Source organism: Chlamydotis macqueenii, chromosome 6 (genome assembly GCF_036417535.1).
Source record: "Chlamydotis macqueenii isolate bChlMac1 chromosome 6, bChlMac1.mat, whole genome shotgun sequence".
NCBI lineage: Eukaryota > Metazoa > Chordata > Aves > Otidiformes > Otididae > Chlamydotis > Chlamydotis macqueenii.
This window is the reverse complement of record NC_141561.1, coordinates 7,267,811-7,285,350: the sequence shown is the minus strand read 5'-3', so window position 1 is coordinate 7,285,350 and position 17,540 is coordinate 7,267,811. Positions and strand designations below refer to the sequence as shown.

The 17,540-nt window shown below is 35.9% G+C and overlaps 1 protein-coding gene across 1 annotated transcript in view; it reads right to left on the bottom strand.

Moving 5' to 3' along the window:
- Window positions 1-614: 614 nt before the first annotated feature.
- Window positions 615-17,540, bottom strand: part of DARS1 (aspartyl-tRNA synthetase 1) — a 40,392-nt gene continuing 23,466 nt past the window's right edge. Inside the window, exons 8-16 of the mRNA XM_086750910.1 lie at window positions 10,008-10,119; window positions 7,903-8,037; window positions 6,574-6,721; window positions 5,494-5,640; window positions 4,459-4,501; window positions 3,698-3,778; window positions 2,948-3,059; window positions 2,358-2,429; window positions 615-1,268 (exon numbers count right to left, since the gene is read on the bottom strand). Coding sequence (XP_086607036.1) covers window positions 1,177-1,268; window positions 2,358-2,429; window positions 2,948-3,059; window positions 3,698-3,778; window positions 4,459-4,501; window positions 5,494-5,640; window positions 6,574-6,721; window positions 7,903-8,037; window positions 10,008-10,119 — 942 coding nt within the window. The 3' untranslated portion in view covers window positions 615-1,176. The remainder of the gene's footprint in view (window positions 1,269-2,357; window positions 2,430-2,947; window positions 3,060-3,697; window positions 3,779-4,458; window positions 4,502-5,493; window positions 5,641-6,573; window positions 6,722-7,902; window positions 8,038-10,007; window positions 10,120-17,540) is intronic.

Here is a 17,540-nt window from a genome sequence, read left to right as displayed (position 1 = left end):
AAGTACACTGGTTCCTCTCCAAATGCTGGGCACATCCTTTGGGTTGGGAGGAGGAGGAAGAGAAGTAGCTTTGCACATCACTGCAAACTGAGAAGGTTCAAGTAAGTGAGAAAAAGGATGTCTAGAAAGAATTTCAGAAGTACTCTGACTTACAAAAACATCAAACTTCTCTAAATGTACAACAGTTGGGATGTTCACAGCATTTATAAATGAAAAAAATAACTGAAATAGGTTGGTTTACGTTATTTGCTTTTCTTTTGTTAGCAATAGGTACATGAAATACTTGCTGATTTGTTTTGTTTGTTATCCTAGAGGTGGGGTCAGGTAGGAAAACTCATGACCTGCTCTCAAACTCACTGTCCATTTATTTGCTGAGAATATTATATATTCCTTGTGTACTCCACGAGTGTGCGTAACCTTCTATCCATTCTCAAAGAACAAAGAACGGGCCGATGGCTTGTATACAACTTTCAAAAAAAGAAAAAGGAAGGGAAGACAGAGAGCAAATAAATTTACATTTTAGGCAGTTATTGCATCATTAAAAAAGAAAAACTTAACCTTTATCGATTCATTATTATCTTGTGAGAATACAAAGCAAAAACGAGAGACAGATATTGTATCTAATTTACTTTGAGAGATTTATTGCAATCTATTTTCACAACTTCATATGAAGACTTTTTGTTAAGAATGTTGTTCTCACCTGCTTCTCTACCTGACAGTCATGTAAATTAACAACTGCCTGGTTTCCTCACGATTTTTAAATTGCAAGCATCCAGTTATTTTAGCTTTGAGCCAATTCTGTACTTCAAAACATTCAATCTTGCTGACATAAGTTAAAAATGCAGCATTTTTATTCCATAATTTATTAAAATGTTTAGAAACATTATACAATTTAATGTGATACTAGAATACTAACTCAAAGTATCACATTTTCATTAAAAATGTGCATGTTTGCCAATACAAAGAGTCTTGATCTGTTAAAATATTTTCCTTTAAATAAACAGCTAAGGATAAAAAAAAAAATTATTGTGGCACTTTAGTAAATGAGATTTTTTTTTTTTTTATTGCATATTACAATGCTCAAATCAATACAAGTTCATCAGTAGCAGGGGATATGCTTGCAATCGTACCATATTTGCAGGGCAAATCATCTCAAACTTTCCAAAGCAGCTCATGTTAGGGTGTCAGTCGTTTGGGATCCCGTGGGAACATGGAGGTCTGGCGAACATTATGCAGCCCTAGGTACAGCATGGTTACTCTTTCCAGCCCTACAACAAATGAAAAAACCCATCAGTATAGTCAGTCTTTTGTTCAAAACTCTTAAGAAGCTAAAGGTACTTATACGTACAGCCAGCCTCACACAGTAGTGTGACCAAACACTGAGATGTATGCATTAGCACGTCTGACTATGGAAAGGAGCTAGAACCAAAAATCAGAGATTTTACATACAGCGCCTTCTGCCACGATACAGACTTCCTTTGGAACGTGTGTCAGTAAGCAACGGCACTGGAGACTCAGCCCTGCTCTGAATCACTTCAGATTTTCAAGAAAGGTGGTGTATAAAACTGAAACGGGAGGTGGGTAATCGGGAGAACTGTCTCGTGAATACAGTAACAGAAGTATAGTCCAAACCAGCCTTAACAGCATCAGAGTCAGAGACCTGAGTGCCATAAGCAACTACAGGCAAAACCTACAGCTGGAGAAGTTTATCCCAAACCCGCTACAGTACAAAAATGTAGATTCAGCAATACACACTTGTGTAACTATCTACTGATATCTTTATGATAATGAAAATTTCACTGGTCATTGTGTTCTTTCTTCCTGAAATCTTAGAAGTTATGCATGTACAGTGGAACATGGAAGGACTTCCTAATCCGTGCGGCTACATACACACCCCAGCCACGCTGCAATGAAACCCAGATGCATGTTAGTTTTCACACACTGCCCTCCTATGTTAAGGTTTCCACCTGAAACAGCTAGAAACCAGTGTCAATTCTCACAGCATCTCCTGTTTGGCTGGTACTTGGCCTGACCTCTGGGATGTGCCATGGGGAGCACTTAGTCCGCAGAAGATAGCTTCAGCTTCCTTGATGTCAGTGCTTGGCTAATAAATGGGTGTTTTTTCTTGTGATCACCTACTTTTTAAAACTGCCAGACTGCGCCATTAATATACTGCGTATTTATTTTATGATGATACTTACATTTTAGCTTCTGTCCTTAAATTCTCCAGGGAAAACAGCCCCACACATTTACCTAACAAGGTTACTATTATGAATTTTATACTGAACCCTGCTTGAGACCGAGCAGTTCAAATTAACCTCAGGCTAACAAAGAACAAAATAAATACAGATACTTACCTATTCCACCACCTGCATGTGGAGGTGCACCAAAACGGAAGGAATCGATATAAGCCTTTATTTTCTCCAAATCTAGAGAGAAAAAAAAAGGTATGTTTCTCACCTGCTTAATGAACTTCAACAAAACATACAAATAGAGGACTGCAAACACAACAAAAAATGTACCAATTTAACTTACAAACTAACAGTGGGGTTTTACTGAGTAAACATATAAATTATCCAGGACTATTTAGAAATTATGACTGGAATAGTTTTGTTTTATAATTTTCTTAATAACTTAATCAGGGAAGAAATTCTAGAATTAACAGCTAGGACCAACTGTTCACTGTAACTTACAGAAAAGGGTGGCTTCTTGAATAAACTGCAGTGAGAAAGCAAAGATTTAGCAACCACTTTTTCATCTTGCTGCAGTAGGAGCTACTCTTTTTTTGCTACTGCCTACCTACCACTTCACTTCAAGCATAATTTTAATCTCCATTTTACTCTTGTGATCTCCACCTAATTTAGTCTTTTACCCTTCTACTATTAGCTGGCCTTGTCCCCACTAATTAATACTCTTAAATTCAGCTTCACGTTGTTTGACTTGTTACCGATGCCATGATGCTGGGCTCTTTCTGTCAGCAGCTGAGGATCATGAATTCTCTGAGCTCCAGACAAGATTTCTTCCCCTCTCATGAACATATCATAAGAGTTAGAGTTTTTCTGGAAAAACAAAGATGAGTTTATTTCCTACCTACAGTTGCTCCATCTTTAGGTGCCAAATACACATCTCTCTATAACTTCACTTACGATATTCTAAGTTGTGCAGTAAAAGTGTATTTGGAGTCTGCCTGGGAATTACAGCCTTTTGGTTCCTCTCATTAGACTGGAGTTCATTTAAAAAACTGACGTTCACTCACATGCTCTTTGAAAAACCATTACACTTGCATGTAGTTATCCCACCAAAAGATGCTTTAAAGACATTTACCCTGAATTTAGGAATAAACTGAGGAATATCTAACAACATGAAAAAGTATATTTTCTGTTAAAGCATCTGTTGCCCTGGAAGAATGTTCTTGCCTCTTTTCAGTGATGGCAGCGCTGCTCTGACCATGCAGATATCTTCATAAATCTCTCCCAATTTTAGCTAGACTTGTTTCTTTCTAGTGTGTTTTCACCAGCAAAGAGTAACTATAAACATTTTACAAGTCATGTAACACTGACCCAATCTTGTTATCAGAATTTTAATTATAAAAGCAGATCATATTAACATACTTTATCTGTTTTGTCAAGTTATCCCTACACTGAATAATTTAAACTACAAAAAATTCCCATTGACAACAACAAAGAGTTTTACTTACAGGGTTTACTGGGTCTGGCATTGTATAAAAAGGCCTCACAGCAAGAGGATATTTGTCAAGAATATAGAAGTCTGTGTCATACTGAAAGAAGATAATTTAAAACAGCACAAGAGAAAATTATGTAAAGAACAAATGACAAGGGGAAGACAAACCAGTGAATCTTTGAAATAATAAAAAAAAATCTCCAATAACTTCCCACAAATTTGACAGCATTATCTTAAAAAATAATAGTTATCAATAAAAGTGGTGTATTATTTTTCAGTTTTCCAATACTATTTCTAGTGTAAACTTAGAAATGTTTAGCCATAAAATGTCTTGCTGTAGTAACAGGTACTTATTTTTTTTTGCCAAAGATCTCATCTTCTTGTATAGATTTCATTGGAATCTGGTTTGGTTTTTTTTAATTATCATACGACCCGGTTTTAGAATGTACTATCCTGTTTGGTGTACTCGGTATAACAGATGACAGAAATAAATACAAAAGACCGAAAATGGTTTGAAACAGCTTATTAATCATAAAGACAAAAACTGACAGTAGATTAAATAAGCAGTAGGAAATTGGGAATGTAGTCAGACAATTAAACAATGCTTATGCTAATCACAAACTCTTCACAACTTCTGAATGTTCTGAGACACTGTATTCTCAATCAGCGTGTAAAAAGTTGTTTTACCTGAAACTGGCACTTATATCAACCCAATGACTCCATGCCATTAGATTTCAGATTCAAAGACAAATTTATTTATTCTAAAATAATTGTTACCTTTTCCTTTACCAGGCGTCCCAGGAGCTTTTCATTAGGTGTGCTGAAAAATATTATCAACATTAAAATGAAATGATTTAAAGTTGTACTGATTATATACTTCATAAAGCCCAAAAGATTTCAAGCTAAATATCTGCTGCACTTCACCCCACAGAAAATCTACTACTTGTTTCTGAATGAGCAGAGAAATTTCAAAAATAAGGTATATTTATTTATGTTCCTAAATATTCTGTATTGGCCCTAGAAATCCACTGAACTGACTGATAACTAAAGATATTCTTGCTCTTAATAAAACTACTTCCTAGTCACCATACTCTGATTACTGGAGAATTGTGTACTCTATTTCCTATTGGCATATACCTTGTGCAGCCAGTTCTTCTTAGGCACAAGAAGAGAAACACCATAAGCAGTGGCTGAGGAAATTATTTTGCTTTTTCAAACTCCTATGATTGACACTTCTTTGATGCACAGATTGTTTCACTGTAAAATCACACATTATCCTGATGGTACTGGACGTATTATGGGAAAGAACAGAAATGTTTTAATTTATTGCCTTTAGACAAGTTTATATATAATCAGTTCATTAAACCCATCTTTCAGTAAATCAATGGGAATGCAATTGTGATTGCTTAATCATTTTCCTAAAAAGTGGAAAGAAGAAATGGGAAAGTGTAATTGAAAAGAAAGACCTTAAGACCGAATAATCTTTTGTTTAATCCTACTCAAAGACATGTGACAATTCACATGAAGGACTGCAATTTTTAGAAAAACAAATGTTTTTTATCCTTAGAAGGTTCAAGTTACTCTCACTTTATGTTCTAAGTTGTTCTCTTTCGATTTCAGAGTTTGTACATATAGTCTATGTTAAAAGAAAGGACTATTTTCATATCCATTCACATATTTGTCAAGAGATCTGGATATGAGCGCTGTTCATTCCTTTAAAAGCTTGTCGTTACTTCTTGAGGGCTGTGAGCTGCACAGTACAAAACTGACACTTTCAAAAGAGTCTGACACATTTGCGTTTTGCCAAAGTACCTCAGATCTTCTTCATCACCCATCTCAACACCAGCCTCTCTAAGCATGGCCACAGCTTCACGGTATTCCAGCCTCAGAGTTGGCTCCAAAAACTTAAATGGCTCACATGGGAACTGTCTGTTCACTGTCTGAATTTCAGTTTGGAATCTATATACGAGGAAACAAGAACAGAAGTAAAATATAAAACGATGAAGAAATGCAATCTTCTTGCAATGGCAACAAAATTTTGCCACAAGAGGTCTCTCTTGCAACATAAAAAACTGTTTTAAAGCCACTTCTGGAGAAATTCTGTACAATCCTAACAAAATGTTTCATGTAAGTTAATGCATCTACTTCAATGACAGACATGTTAATATTTTACTATTACTTCTGTTTTATTCCTTTTGTAAGAAATAATTGACTAGGTAAAATTTTCACAGTAAAGACATTGAGAAATCACCCCTTGATTTGTAATATTTACCTAAGTTGTTCTTTGATTTGACTAACGTTCTATTTCAAATATAAAAGAGAAATTTCCTTCTAGACAGGTGAAAAGACTTGCATTTCTGCTGGCAAGACAGTCTGATTTGTTAGAGAATGAAAACTACTTCCTAAACTTCTGGCCTAGCTTTTCAATGAGTTAGACTATGAATAATGGAAAATAATCTTTGTTGTTTTCATGGCAGAGATGCAGGCTGTTACAATAAATTTGATTCAGAAAAACTTTCTTATATAGTAAATAAATTTAAAAATAGAACAATCAGTCTACCTGTAGTGGCACCAAAAGAAGGATGTTTTAAATTAATGATGGATCACTTCTGTTAGGAAGTTAAAAAGTTTTCTTAGTCCATACTTTAGGAGATGCAACTCGGACTAAAAATAGACAGTTTACTGGCCTATGGCTTGGGTGAATTTTAAAAGTCAGGCAAAAAGAAATAGTTAAGAGCAAAGCAAAAATGTTTGGTCTGAAGTTCTGTTGTAAATCAGATTACTAACGATTATATGACAAGCAGAGGATAAAATTCTCACCCATTTCATACCACAGTGCAAGAGATCTCAAACAAACGAAGTTGCTAATGAAATGGAAAATGCTCTCATTACCTTTCCTGAAGTCCCTTGAATATCTGCACCAAGGTATCTGCAATCTCATCTACCACTTCATGATAGTGATAGTTAAAAGCCATTTCAATATCCAGACCAACAAACTCAGTCAGGTGTCTGTGTGTATTGGAGTCCTCAGCTCTAAATACTGTAAAATTAAACAACAGAAACTCTAACTGACCTGAATTATCATTCTGTTTTGAAAAATAAAACTGACAATCAATCACATCAGCACTTGGATCAGGCAGACAATGCTGTCTTTAGACATGACAGTTCTCACTGAAAAACAAAAAGAAAACTAGCTGCCTCAGAGCATCATTTATAACAGTGACAGTATTATGGTAGCTGTGGTGCTCAAAGGATACAAGACAGACAAGACTTGTAGAGAGGCAGTACCTCCTGTTAGACCAACAGACAGAAGTAGAAAATACAGACAAGCTTTCAGGCACATGAGAACTTTCAGATTTGAAAACTGCGTTTTTCAGAGGAAATGGACTTGTGCACGTGTGTGTGTTCTGGTTTTGGGGTTTTTTTTTTTTCAGATATACGAGTCTAACATAAACATGTCTTCCTATAAACCATGACTCATTTGTTAGTATTTAACAAGAAATTCAAGATCTTCTGAATGACTTCCATCTTTTCTTTTTATTTGATAAGCTGCTATTGACTTGTTTTCAAGCATTTCCAGTTTATGTATCTTTAAACCTGTCTTTGAGGTTTTAGAAAAAAAAAAAAAAAAATGCTGTATTACCACCCAAAGAAGCTATGTCCTATCAGCTTTTGAGAAAGAGAGAGCATGAGACTGGAAATGAGTAATTTTTTATTATTTACTGACAGCCCAATTAAAAGTATGTGTTTTCTACATAAAGTTGTTTGGTACATATACAAAAGCAAGGAGTAAGTATATGTTAATATGCAATCTGAAGTACAGAAACTCTAGCTTGCCTATTTTAACTGCTTTCTACCGGGCAACTAAAGGCAACTAGGCAACTACTGGGCATGCTGCTTCAGTAATCACGGTGTGGTTCCATGTTTTAACTTCATCATATTATCAATTTCCAATGCAACTCTATTCTTTCTCCTCCCACAACAGCAGGCACTAGAGAAGAGCACTCCACCCTTATTTCAGCATTTTAGTTTTGTTCCAGCAACTTCTCTGTCAACGTTACTCTCATTAGTCACCCCAACTGAAATTTGTGTTTGGTAAGTGAAACTCTATTAAGTGAAACCATTCAAAGCTTTCAGTGTGCACATTATCTTACTTGTACCACAGCTGCTAAAAACCATACTGCATACTTCACACTTTGGATAAACCAGTGCTTTTCTTACCTGGCCCAACGCAAAAAACCTTTTCAAAGTCAGCACATATACACATCTGCTTGTACAGCTGTGGGGACTGAGCCAGGTAGGCACTGCTTTTGAAGTATGACACTGTAAACACATTGGCTCCTCCTTCACTGGCAGCTGAAAAGCAAATGTTTGCAGTAATTATTAAAACAAAAATGTAAAAAATAAATCAGAAGTAGAGTTGTAGACTATTGGTCTTACATTTAGAGATCAGAAGATTTTTCTTCAAAGCATATTAGAGGACAAAGATATATTTGCATTCATTAACGCTACGGGAAGTTTTGTAGCTCAGGACTGCCAGTCATTGGTTTGAAATCTGCAAATTTGGTTGGGGTAATTTAAAATGTTGCTATTCCCAGCTGTCCTTCACCTTGGAGTGAGAACAGCAGAGAATGCATGCCTGTTCCACCACATCTACTTGCAGCCCAACATTTCAGTGGAAACCGATCAGCAATGTAGGCTTCCAGAGGTTAACTGCAGAGGCTGAGATGAAAGCGCATATCCTGTTTTGCCAGGACCATCCTCTCTAACTGAAGGCTTAAATATCTCTCAGAGTCAAAACTAGATTTACCAGAGGACATCTGCCAAAGGCATAAAGCGTTTTCTCAGTTTGAGGCAGTTTTCACAGAAGGTTACCTTGAGAGAATAGGAACCAAGAACACAGGTATTTGAATCCCTTACTGCAAAGTGCCTACCAAAACTACCAGCTGAGTCACTTTACCTTTCCCAGTGTGTGACTTGAGAGTTACAGTTGCCCAACTTGCTAACAGAAGCATACTAGAGTGAAAGATCGGTAAATAATCTTTGAAAATTCTAATGTTAAGGTAACTCTAGATAAAGTACTACTAATTACTATTACAAACCATTCCACTGAGATTAATGTTTCTTTTCTTTCATTACCGCTACTCCCACTGAAACTGTTTCAGTGAATATCTACAGTTATTTTTGAATAGAGGTAACTTTTAAATTCTCAAATCTTAGAACAGCTATGATGTTTAAATCTGAAGTTTAGTAAGGATTGCATCAACTTAACTTAGTTATTTTTACAAAATATGATCTCATTCAAACAATAGGATGCTTGCTTGCTTGCTTTCAATGGTACACTGCACAGTAAGAATAGCACACTTCCTCAAAAGTCCTACATAAATAAACTACTTGGGAGTCTTTAGTAGTTCATGTTGTTACAACCGTCTCTGTAGGAAAAAACTTATCTAATCTTATAGTTCAATGATACTTTCCATGTTGAAAGAATAGTTGCTTACATTTTTGTTAAAAAGCCCTTCATCTCAATCAAGAGCTATCTTCAAAAAATATAAATACAGAAGTATAAAATTCAGTAAGGAAAACTTATGCATATAATGAACGCACATACAATGAGAATAATAAAAATATTCGGCCTTACATTTTCTATGCCATATGTCTTGGCGACACCAACAAAACCTCAAAGAACACCAATAAGATGGAAGAAAAACATCCATCAGTAAATAAAGTATTTTGACTTTTGAAAACAACACAGCAGATCAACAACAGAACTAGAAGCAAAATCTACATTTCCAGATTTCTGGTCAGGCTGAAGCTGTTATGCCACACTTTTCAGAAAAATGATCTACAACCTTCTATTCAGCCACATGCTCATTTCTAAAGAAGTGACATATTGTATAAAATAGTATCATCTTTCATACCATGACATGTTTGTTTTAACTTCTTTATGATGGAAGCTGCTCTTAAAATAGAGTGGGGGCTTTTTTGATATTGGGAATGGAACTGGCAGTGCTCAACACTGAGAAGACTGATTTGAAGAACAATGCACATGATAAGACATCTGTATTTAACCAAATAACATCTTTACATGCACTACAGAGTACACAAATCAGGTACATATAATATTTGTCTCATCATTCTTTTAGCATTTGAAGTCAGGAGGAAAGTAAACAACTTTGATATCTGCTAGAAGTTGCTATTTGTATCTAAATTAGAAATAGAACTTAATCTTTTTAAAACAAAGTTACTACATTTTTGGCAGATAGATAAGCTGAGGCAACTGTAAAAGAAGGAGATCTATAGCTGTAGGATCACATATACAATACCTGAAATGATTTTGGGAGTCTGAATTTCCACAAATCCCTTGCGAATAAGAGTTTCTCGAAAAAGCTGACAAATACCAGACTGAAGGCAGAAGATTGCCTGACTAGTGGAGGTCTATAAGAAGATAAAATAATGAATCCTGTTAGTTTCTCCTGACTCCGTTACTTTTTCTGGACAGCTGGAAGGACAAATCTCTTCTCTTAAAAACACCTGATTATTGTGTTTGCCTAAACAGAGAAAAGTACAAGTCAGTAACTGTTTATTACACAAAAAGAAACAGCAAAGGAAACAAGAGAAACTCATTTCAATTTATGGCATATTCAGTTATACAGGAGGTCAATTCTACATGTAAATTATCACTCATTTATAAGATATGCTTCTGCAAATAAAGGTTTTAAGAGTAAGAAATTTAATAAAAACACTAAACCTATTAAAAAGCTTTCAGCACACTGAACTAGAACAGCTGCAGTAATATACAGCGCATGATAAAAGCAAAGCCCTCAATAATTTACAAAAGGTAGAAATGTTTGTGTCTAATAAAGGCTACCAAATACAATGTTTTTTTATGTAAAACACAGTTGTTAACTATGTACAACACTGACACAAAAACATCCCAAACCCAAGGTCTAAACTCCCAGCATTTAAAATAGTCCACATAACCCCTGAACATATGAACTGCAGCTCTTCCATCTTTTCAAAATTTACTCCAAAAGTACGTTTAGCTGAAAACAAGAGCAGATTTAGCTGAATTGATCATCTTCTTTTTGTTTATGTACATGACTCAGTTAAGCTACTTATCTGATTAACAAATACCTACACTAAATGTGCCTGTTACACTTCAGCGTGAAGGAAAAAAAACCCTTAGTGAACGCTGAAAACCCTGCAGTACGTCAGCACTGAACCCGTATCTGATTTTGTGCTTGCAGCGTTTAAGACCTGACAGTTAGCAACCTAGCAGCATATATAAAACCTAACAAATTCTTGCAAACAACTAAGAGAACAGCTCTTTACTACAATCTGCGTCATAGCACTGTTTACTTCTCCTTTCTGAAAGGTACCAAACTTTTCAGTTAGGGTAAGAAGAGCCTTGTGGGCTTTTTCACATGACTCCTACCAAACCACAAAACAAAAAACCCCCAACCAAAACAAATTATATAAGCACACAAATTTAGACAGTCAGTCAGTAGATACGTTGAAATACAAGCTACATCCATCATTTCTGCAAGATAAAGACATCACTTCACTGAAAAACCAAAAGAGAAAACTGTAGTAATACTGCACCTCTGTAGTAATTTGGAGTTACGTGCAATTTTAGCTGACCAATAAAATATCTCAGGAGTGCAAGTGGTCGAGACTAGTAAATAACAGCTAGCAGCTCTCACTGTCTGAGAGCATTAACCACAGCCGCTACTCCCACCACTTTCAAAATGAAGGAAATGAGGTTTTGAGCAACAGTTACAAAAGCATCCTCGAACTTTTTCACCTTTTTTACACGGGTCACCCAGAATTAGACATATGCTAAGACTCTGCCTGAATTCTGGGCATAATTTGGCAGTGTTCTATCAAAGCATCGGGATGATTCAAAGGTGGGTTGTCTTTTTTTCCTCAACCATCTCCTACTTAGAAGGTGATAGACATTTTCCAAGAAATGAAACTTAAACGGTCACATTTGGGTTTACCAATACAGGTTTGATAAACTGGACAAACTTCTAAAAATGCTGAGACAAAAGGTGTAACATTTATTTAAAGCAAGATAGTAACAATGTCTCCTCTGGCCTTCTGATGAACCAACACAGTTTCATGCCAGAGCAGGTAAGAAAGCAGTCCTAAGTCATACACTCCTTGGAAAAAGAAAAATGGTTCCTAAACCCAATCTGAAAGCAGTTACTTGGTCTGACCTAAAAGTGCACACAGAAACACTGCCAGTCAATGAGTAACACAGTTCTCCACTAACAATAGTTTGCCAGGTAGTAACTCCTCCTGGCTTTGGTGATGATGCAGAGCAAAGACTCTGTCTTCCTAATCCCATCTATAATGATAAATTATGCTTAAAAAACAGTATTCATGAAAGTAGCCAAATTCACAGATCTGGACACTGAAGCTTTTATTTAACTACAGACCGAGGAAAGAACAAGCAGTAATTCTCCGTACCTCAAATTAGATCTGACAAGACCACTCTTCTTTCCACCAAAGGTAGCTGAGTTTCAGCACCCATTCATTCAGAGACTGCCAACAAGGATAACTGTGGAGAATTTGTGACACTGCAATCTCCTTGTAAGAATTAAACAGACCAACAAGACATTTGAGATAAGCTCCTGAAGAACTGCAACTGTCAACGTGCAGTGGAGTCAAATGGATGACCTCAAAAGTTCTATGTGCCACTACAACTTTGCAAAGATTTTAGAGATCGTTCTGTATCTAATACATGGAGCAAAACTTTTCAGATTTAATTACATCCTTTGCACTGGTATAATGTTTAGGGTAAAAAGAATGAATTCGTTTGAAGAGCGTAATTCAAACTGTTACGCTGTCTTTAACTGAGAAGCTGGTAGGTATATTACCATGTTTGGTACAACGGCAGGAAACACAGTTACCATTTGAGCTACCACACTTAAGTAAAACACAGCAAACCAGAGACAAGACAGAGACAGCTGTCAAAGTGAATTCATTTTTACCTTTGCCTTACAAAAGATTTTGCCATGGCATTCCTTTCCTGTAGTGTTTACTCTAATATGAACTCTCCCACATATATATTGACAAACTATCTTATCTGAGACTATAGCAAAGACAGTAAATATTCCTTCAAGAGTTAAGAAGAAACAAACATATGCCACTTTAATGCTCTTGCAGTTAACAGTGTTAATGTTTTAACTCAGTCTGCAGAGTTGCTTTTACAGGAAAACTCATTATTTTTAACAATCACCTTTGTTACAGACAGCAGAAAAAATGTTTAGCTGACAGTGCTGAAATATGAGTTTCAGAGATGATCTCCCTCTAATTTCATCCGTGTGTTTATTATTTAAATGCCATGAAGGAAAATATTAATAATAATAGATCAGAGCATATTTTAACACTATAAGCAAGGTTATAAAAACAATCATCACATTTTATTCAGCACAAACTGCAGTATTAGAATAATCACAGCCACATAAGTTGCCAGAGACCAACAAATGTGTCTCCATAGAACTGAGGGCAGTTAACACGTTATGTGATCCCATCTCAAAGAGGTGTGACAGAGACACGGAGGTGCAAAGCTGTGAACTTTTCTTTCTACTCTCACGTCAGCTGTAGAATTTGTTCCACTCTCACCTCAGTTCTGCTTTTCTGTTCGCTGCTGTAATTACCTACCTTTCACCATGAACAATCACTAAATACATGAAGTAGACTAAACAAAAACAAAATAGTCTATATTCTTTTAAGTAATATTTCAAATATTGTAAACAATGTAAATAATTTTGTAATTCCTCTACTATACAAATGAGCAACAAAGTTTTGGCTAGGAAACAGAATTTACATTAAATAACAATTTTTTAACCCCAAAGTGATGGAAGCCAACTTTTATTCAAATTTCAATATTACTTATAGTAGAAAAAGAAGACATGAACATGAAGTTTGTTGTTTAAACGACTGGGATTGTTTTGTGTTTTCACTGCCAAATCATTACTCACAATAAAATAAACCATACATCTCCTTGTTTATTACAGCTTGAATGCAGTCAGGAAAAACACAGCTTTTGCAATGAGTAAATTGAATTCAACACAATTAAATCAAGCTTGAACTAATCAAGTATTTTGAAAAAAACTGCATTAAGATCAGTGTACAGTTTGATTATCATATAACATAGTCTGTCATCCATAAACTATTAGAGATACAGTTTGATGTTTATGCTCTACCCTGAGCAGTTTAAACAGGATAATACTGACCCTAAAAAGACTATGCTTTGGTCTCAGTGGGCTGTGCATTAGCAGACACAATTACAGCATCAGCACTGCAAAATGCATATAATTCAAGTCAAATTTGGACAGATACTGTTAAGATAAAAACCCTGCTGAACATCAAAAATAAGCCAGAGCAAGGACATCAGTTAGGTCCACGGTTAAAACCTGATGACCCTGAACTGAGTGTTGTTTTTTTTTCTTCAGAGGAAGATATACTAAAAAGGAAAACCAAAAAATCAGTTTTTCACTTGTGTCTTTTCTTCATTGTTTCTCATCTACCACAGATCTTCATGAAATATGGTTTCTGTAGGTGTTTTACAAACACGGGAAGTCTACACATCACTGAATACTTCAGTTAAACTTAAGAACAGCAGAAAAGATTTAAAAACACAATTAGTGCTCCAATTGTTCTGATAAAGGAACAGTAAATTAAACATCTCTAGAATCAACTGTTTTGACTTTCATTAAGCTACCATGAAAAAGAGATACTTAGGTCAACAGCAGTTTCCCCGTGCTCACCTGTGGTTATGTGAAAGAAAATCTGGTCTATACAAGGACTCTTTTTCCTTCTTACCAGCTCTCCTGTCTCCTCATCTCCAATTGTTCTACTCCCAAAGTTTGTGATCTTTATTTTATGAGTTAATCCATCAGGGACAGACTCATTCTTCCTCAGTCATCATTCCTTGGAGAGGATTTTTAAAACCCCTCTACCCTAAATAATCACCATTTTCCCTCCATAGATCAGAATAACAACTACAGCAACAGCTTGGGATCTTGCCATTTAAGTTACCTCCCATCCATAAACTCAAAAAAAAAAAAAAAAACCAAATTACCAGACACCTCTGGAAGATCTTTGTCAGCAACCAAGACTGTTAAAAATACAGTGCACTACTCAGTCTATTTTCACATGTACACAGGAATGGAAGTCTTGCAATCTTTGTACAATACTTTGCATATTAAATCTCTACTAATATAATTTCCTTATTAATTGCACTCCTTCTATTGCATCATAATCAAACTCTCCTTGGTATACCTCATAGCTGGATGAAGTGATGCCATTTTTGAAACTCAGTCCCTTTCATTCATGCAATAACTGAGTTTCACAGCTCCACTTTATCACAATTTGCCCCTATCCAACGAACTCATTGGTTAATCACTACTTAAAATTACTTAAACTACTTAACAACCTTAAAGACTGTATTTGAATGGACAAAAATAATTTTAATTCCATACTAAGGACTTTTTTTAGTCTGAGTCTAGCCAAGATCTATGCATTAAGTTTGTTGAATCTTTCTCCAAAAATCAGTAACACTCTTTTTGATATTCAATTACCTCCTTCTTCCTTAAAAAACTGGGGCACTGAGGAAACCTACACTAGATGGTACATATACATGTGGTTGGACATCCTCCCACACTTGTAGGAACAGATCATCACAGCATCTCTGTTAGAACTCTTCTGATTACATTTCTTCCCTGCTGCCTATGATTCAGTTTCCTTAGAAGGAAGAGTAATGGGAGAGCAGTGGCTAACAATGGTTTCAGATACCTCTCTGAGCTTTTAACACACCGTATCTTCTAATCCTCCCTAGAACATGCCTACTTGTGCAGGGCATTTGAAACTCTAGGGACTCTCTGGAGTCCCATCTGTGCTACGGCTCCAGTCTATGTAATCAAAGCTCCAGTCTATGTAACCAAATCACTGAAAATAAATGACTACTTTTTGGCACTTCTTTTTTTGTTATTTTGAAGGACAAACTGCCTTTGTGTCCCCACTCTTAGGATTCCACTGCATACAGTGCTTAGGATGTGCACATATATGTGCACACATGTATCCTCACTGGGATTTACCCTTTCTCCATAAAGTACTTTATCTGCTTATTCAGCTCTCCCTTTAAAAAAATTGGTCACAGTAATACATAATTATTTAGAATCTTCTTTTGCACAAGCAAAGCTCCTGCAGAACAAACAAAACAAACTTATGAATAGGCATGAGCTTACTGTTCCAAAATAATCTGCTTTTGTTCTGAAACAAATAATGAAATGTGCAACAGAAGAGACACAGAAATGTGATACAGTCAGACACAGAAACTTTTCCCGTACTTAGGAGGAAGGCAACATAGATACCTAAGCCCAATCAAAGGAAAGCTGTGGCCAGGTTACATCCAACCACAGGTACATTCAGAGGATGAGACACAAGGCACTGAAATCTGACATTTCATCCTTCCATCAATTTCAGAAAAAGTTAACCTGATTTCCTCTTCAGCATGAAAGACCTGCTTTGTACCACACTGCAGAAGCTGTTGGAGCTAAGGAGAGAAACAGCTTCTGCAGAAGACAGAGTTAAGGTTCAGACCTCAAAACAAGGTGCCAAGCATTGCTGAATAAATGCCGTACTGACAACAGCTGGGACATAGAAGTTAGAAAAGGTTACAGCAGCATCCACTTAGCTCACCAGCCGTACCCTCCAGGCAAAATGCTGACAAGTAATGTTCTATTACTATACTGGCAGAGATATTTAAGAAGTATTGGGAGAGCCCTGCTGGACTACTGAATGTGAACAAGGACTGAAGAATTTTAGCCCACCTCTTCCTGTTCCATCCACCATTATTTTCACCACGTATTTTTAACTGTTATTTCCTTTTGTACTGTTCCTCTGTTCTCTTTGGGGTTCACAGCCCTTTCCAGTTTATTGTACAGGCATTTCATTAATTTAATGGATTTTCTTAAGTTTCTCTGGAGTACTGTTGAGTACTTTTCTTCATTACCAAGTGCAAGTAAAACTTGCACTTCAAGCATTCCAGAGTTCTCCCTTCAATTTAGTACACTGCCTTACCACTACCATAAGCCGATGATCTTTTAAATGATTTTAACTTTTAACCGTTAGGATAGAATTCTTTTCATCAAAGGCTTAATTTAAGACACAGATGAAGAGACCAATATGATGAGATAATGAGTATCCTGAAAAGTAATCATGAATTGAAGTTGCTCAGTATATAATGAGCAACATGAGGTCAAGTGAAAAGTAATTAACTTCGGTCCAAGTAAAACAATTTGCACAAGCAGTTTTAATTGCTGAAATAAGATCAGATGTTCAAATGCTTTAAGCATCTCACCGTGAGAACTTTTCCAAATTTTCCAATAAATAACCGCCTTTTTTGTTTTATGTCCCAGGTCCATAGATTGATTTACTGAGAAACTGCCATTATCAGAACTTTGAAGGCACTACTAGATACATCATAAAAATGAGCTACGCACACTCCTAATTCAGTGAAAAGTGAATTAAAATTTTATTGTGGAGACCCAAATATGGGAAAAGACGAGAAAGCATCACGTCAATATGAACGGTTTGTTACTTACACACTTAGTGTTAGTTGCTGTTTCATTAAAAAAGAAGAAAAGTTCTGTATTTAATAAATTTTAAGTAGTTTTTTTGCTGCTGATCAGAGAGAGTAAATAATTTGGGAAGTTTATGAATTCACAGAAGCCTGTGTCTCTGTGACCTGTATGAAGAAAGGTGTTTCAGAAAAAAAAGAAAAATATATGAATGCTGTGGAAGAAACAAAGTGAATAAGATTGGTATCATAGCCTGGTAAAATT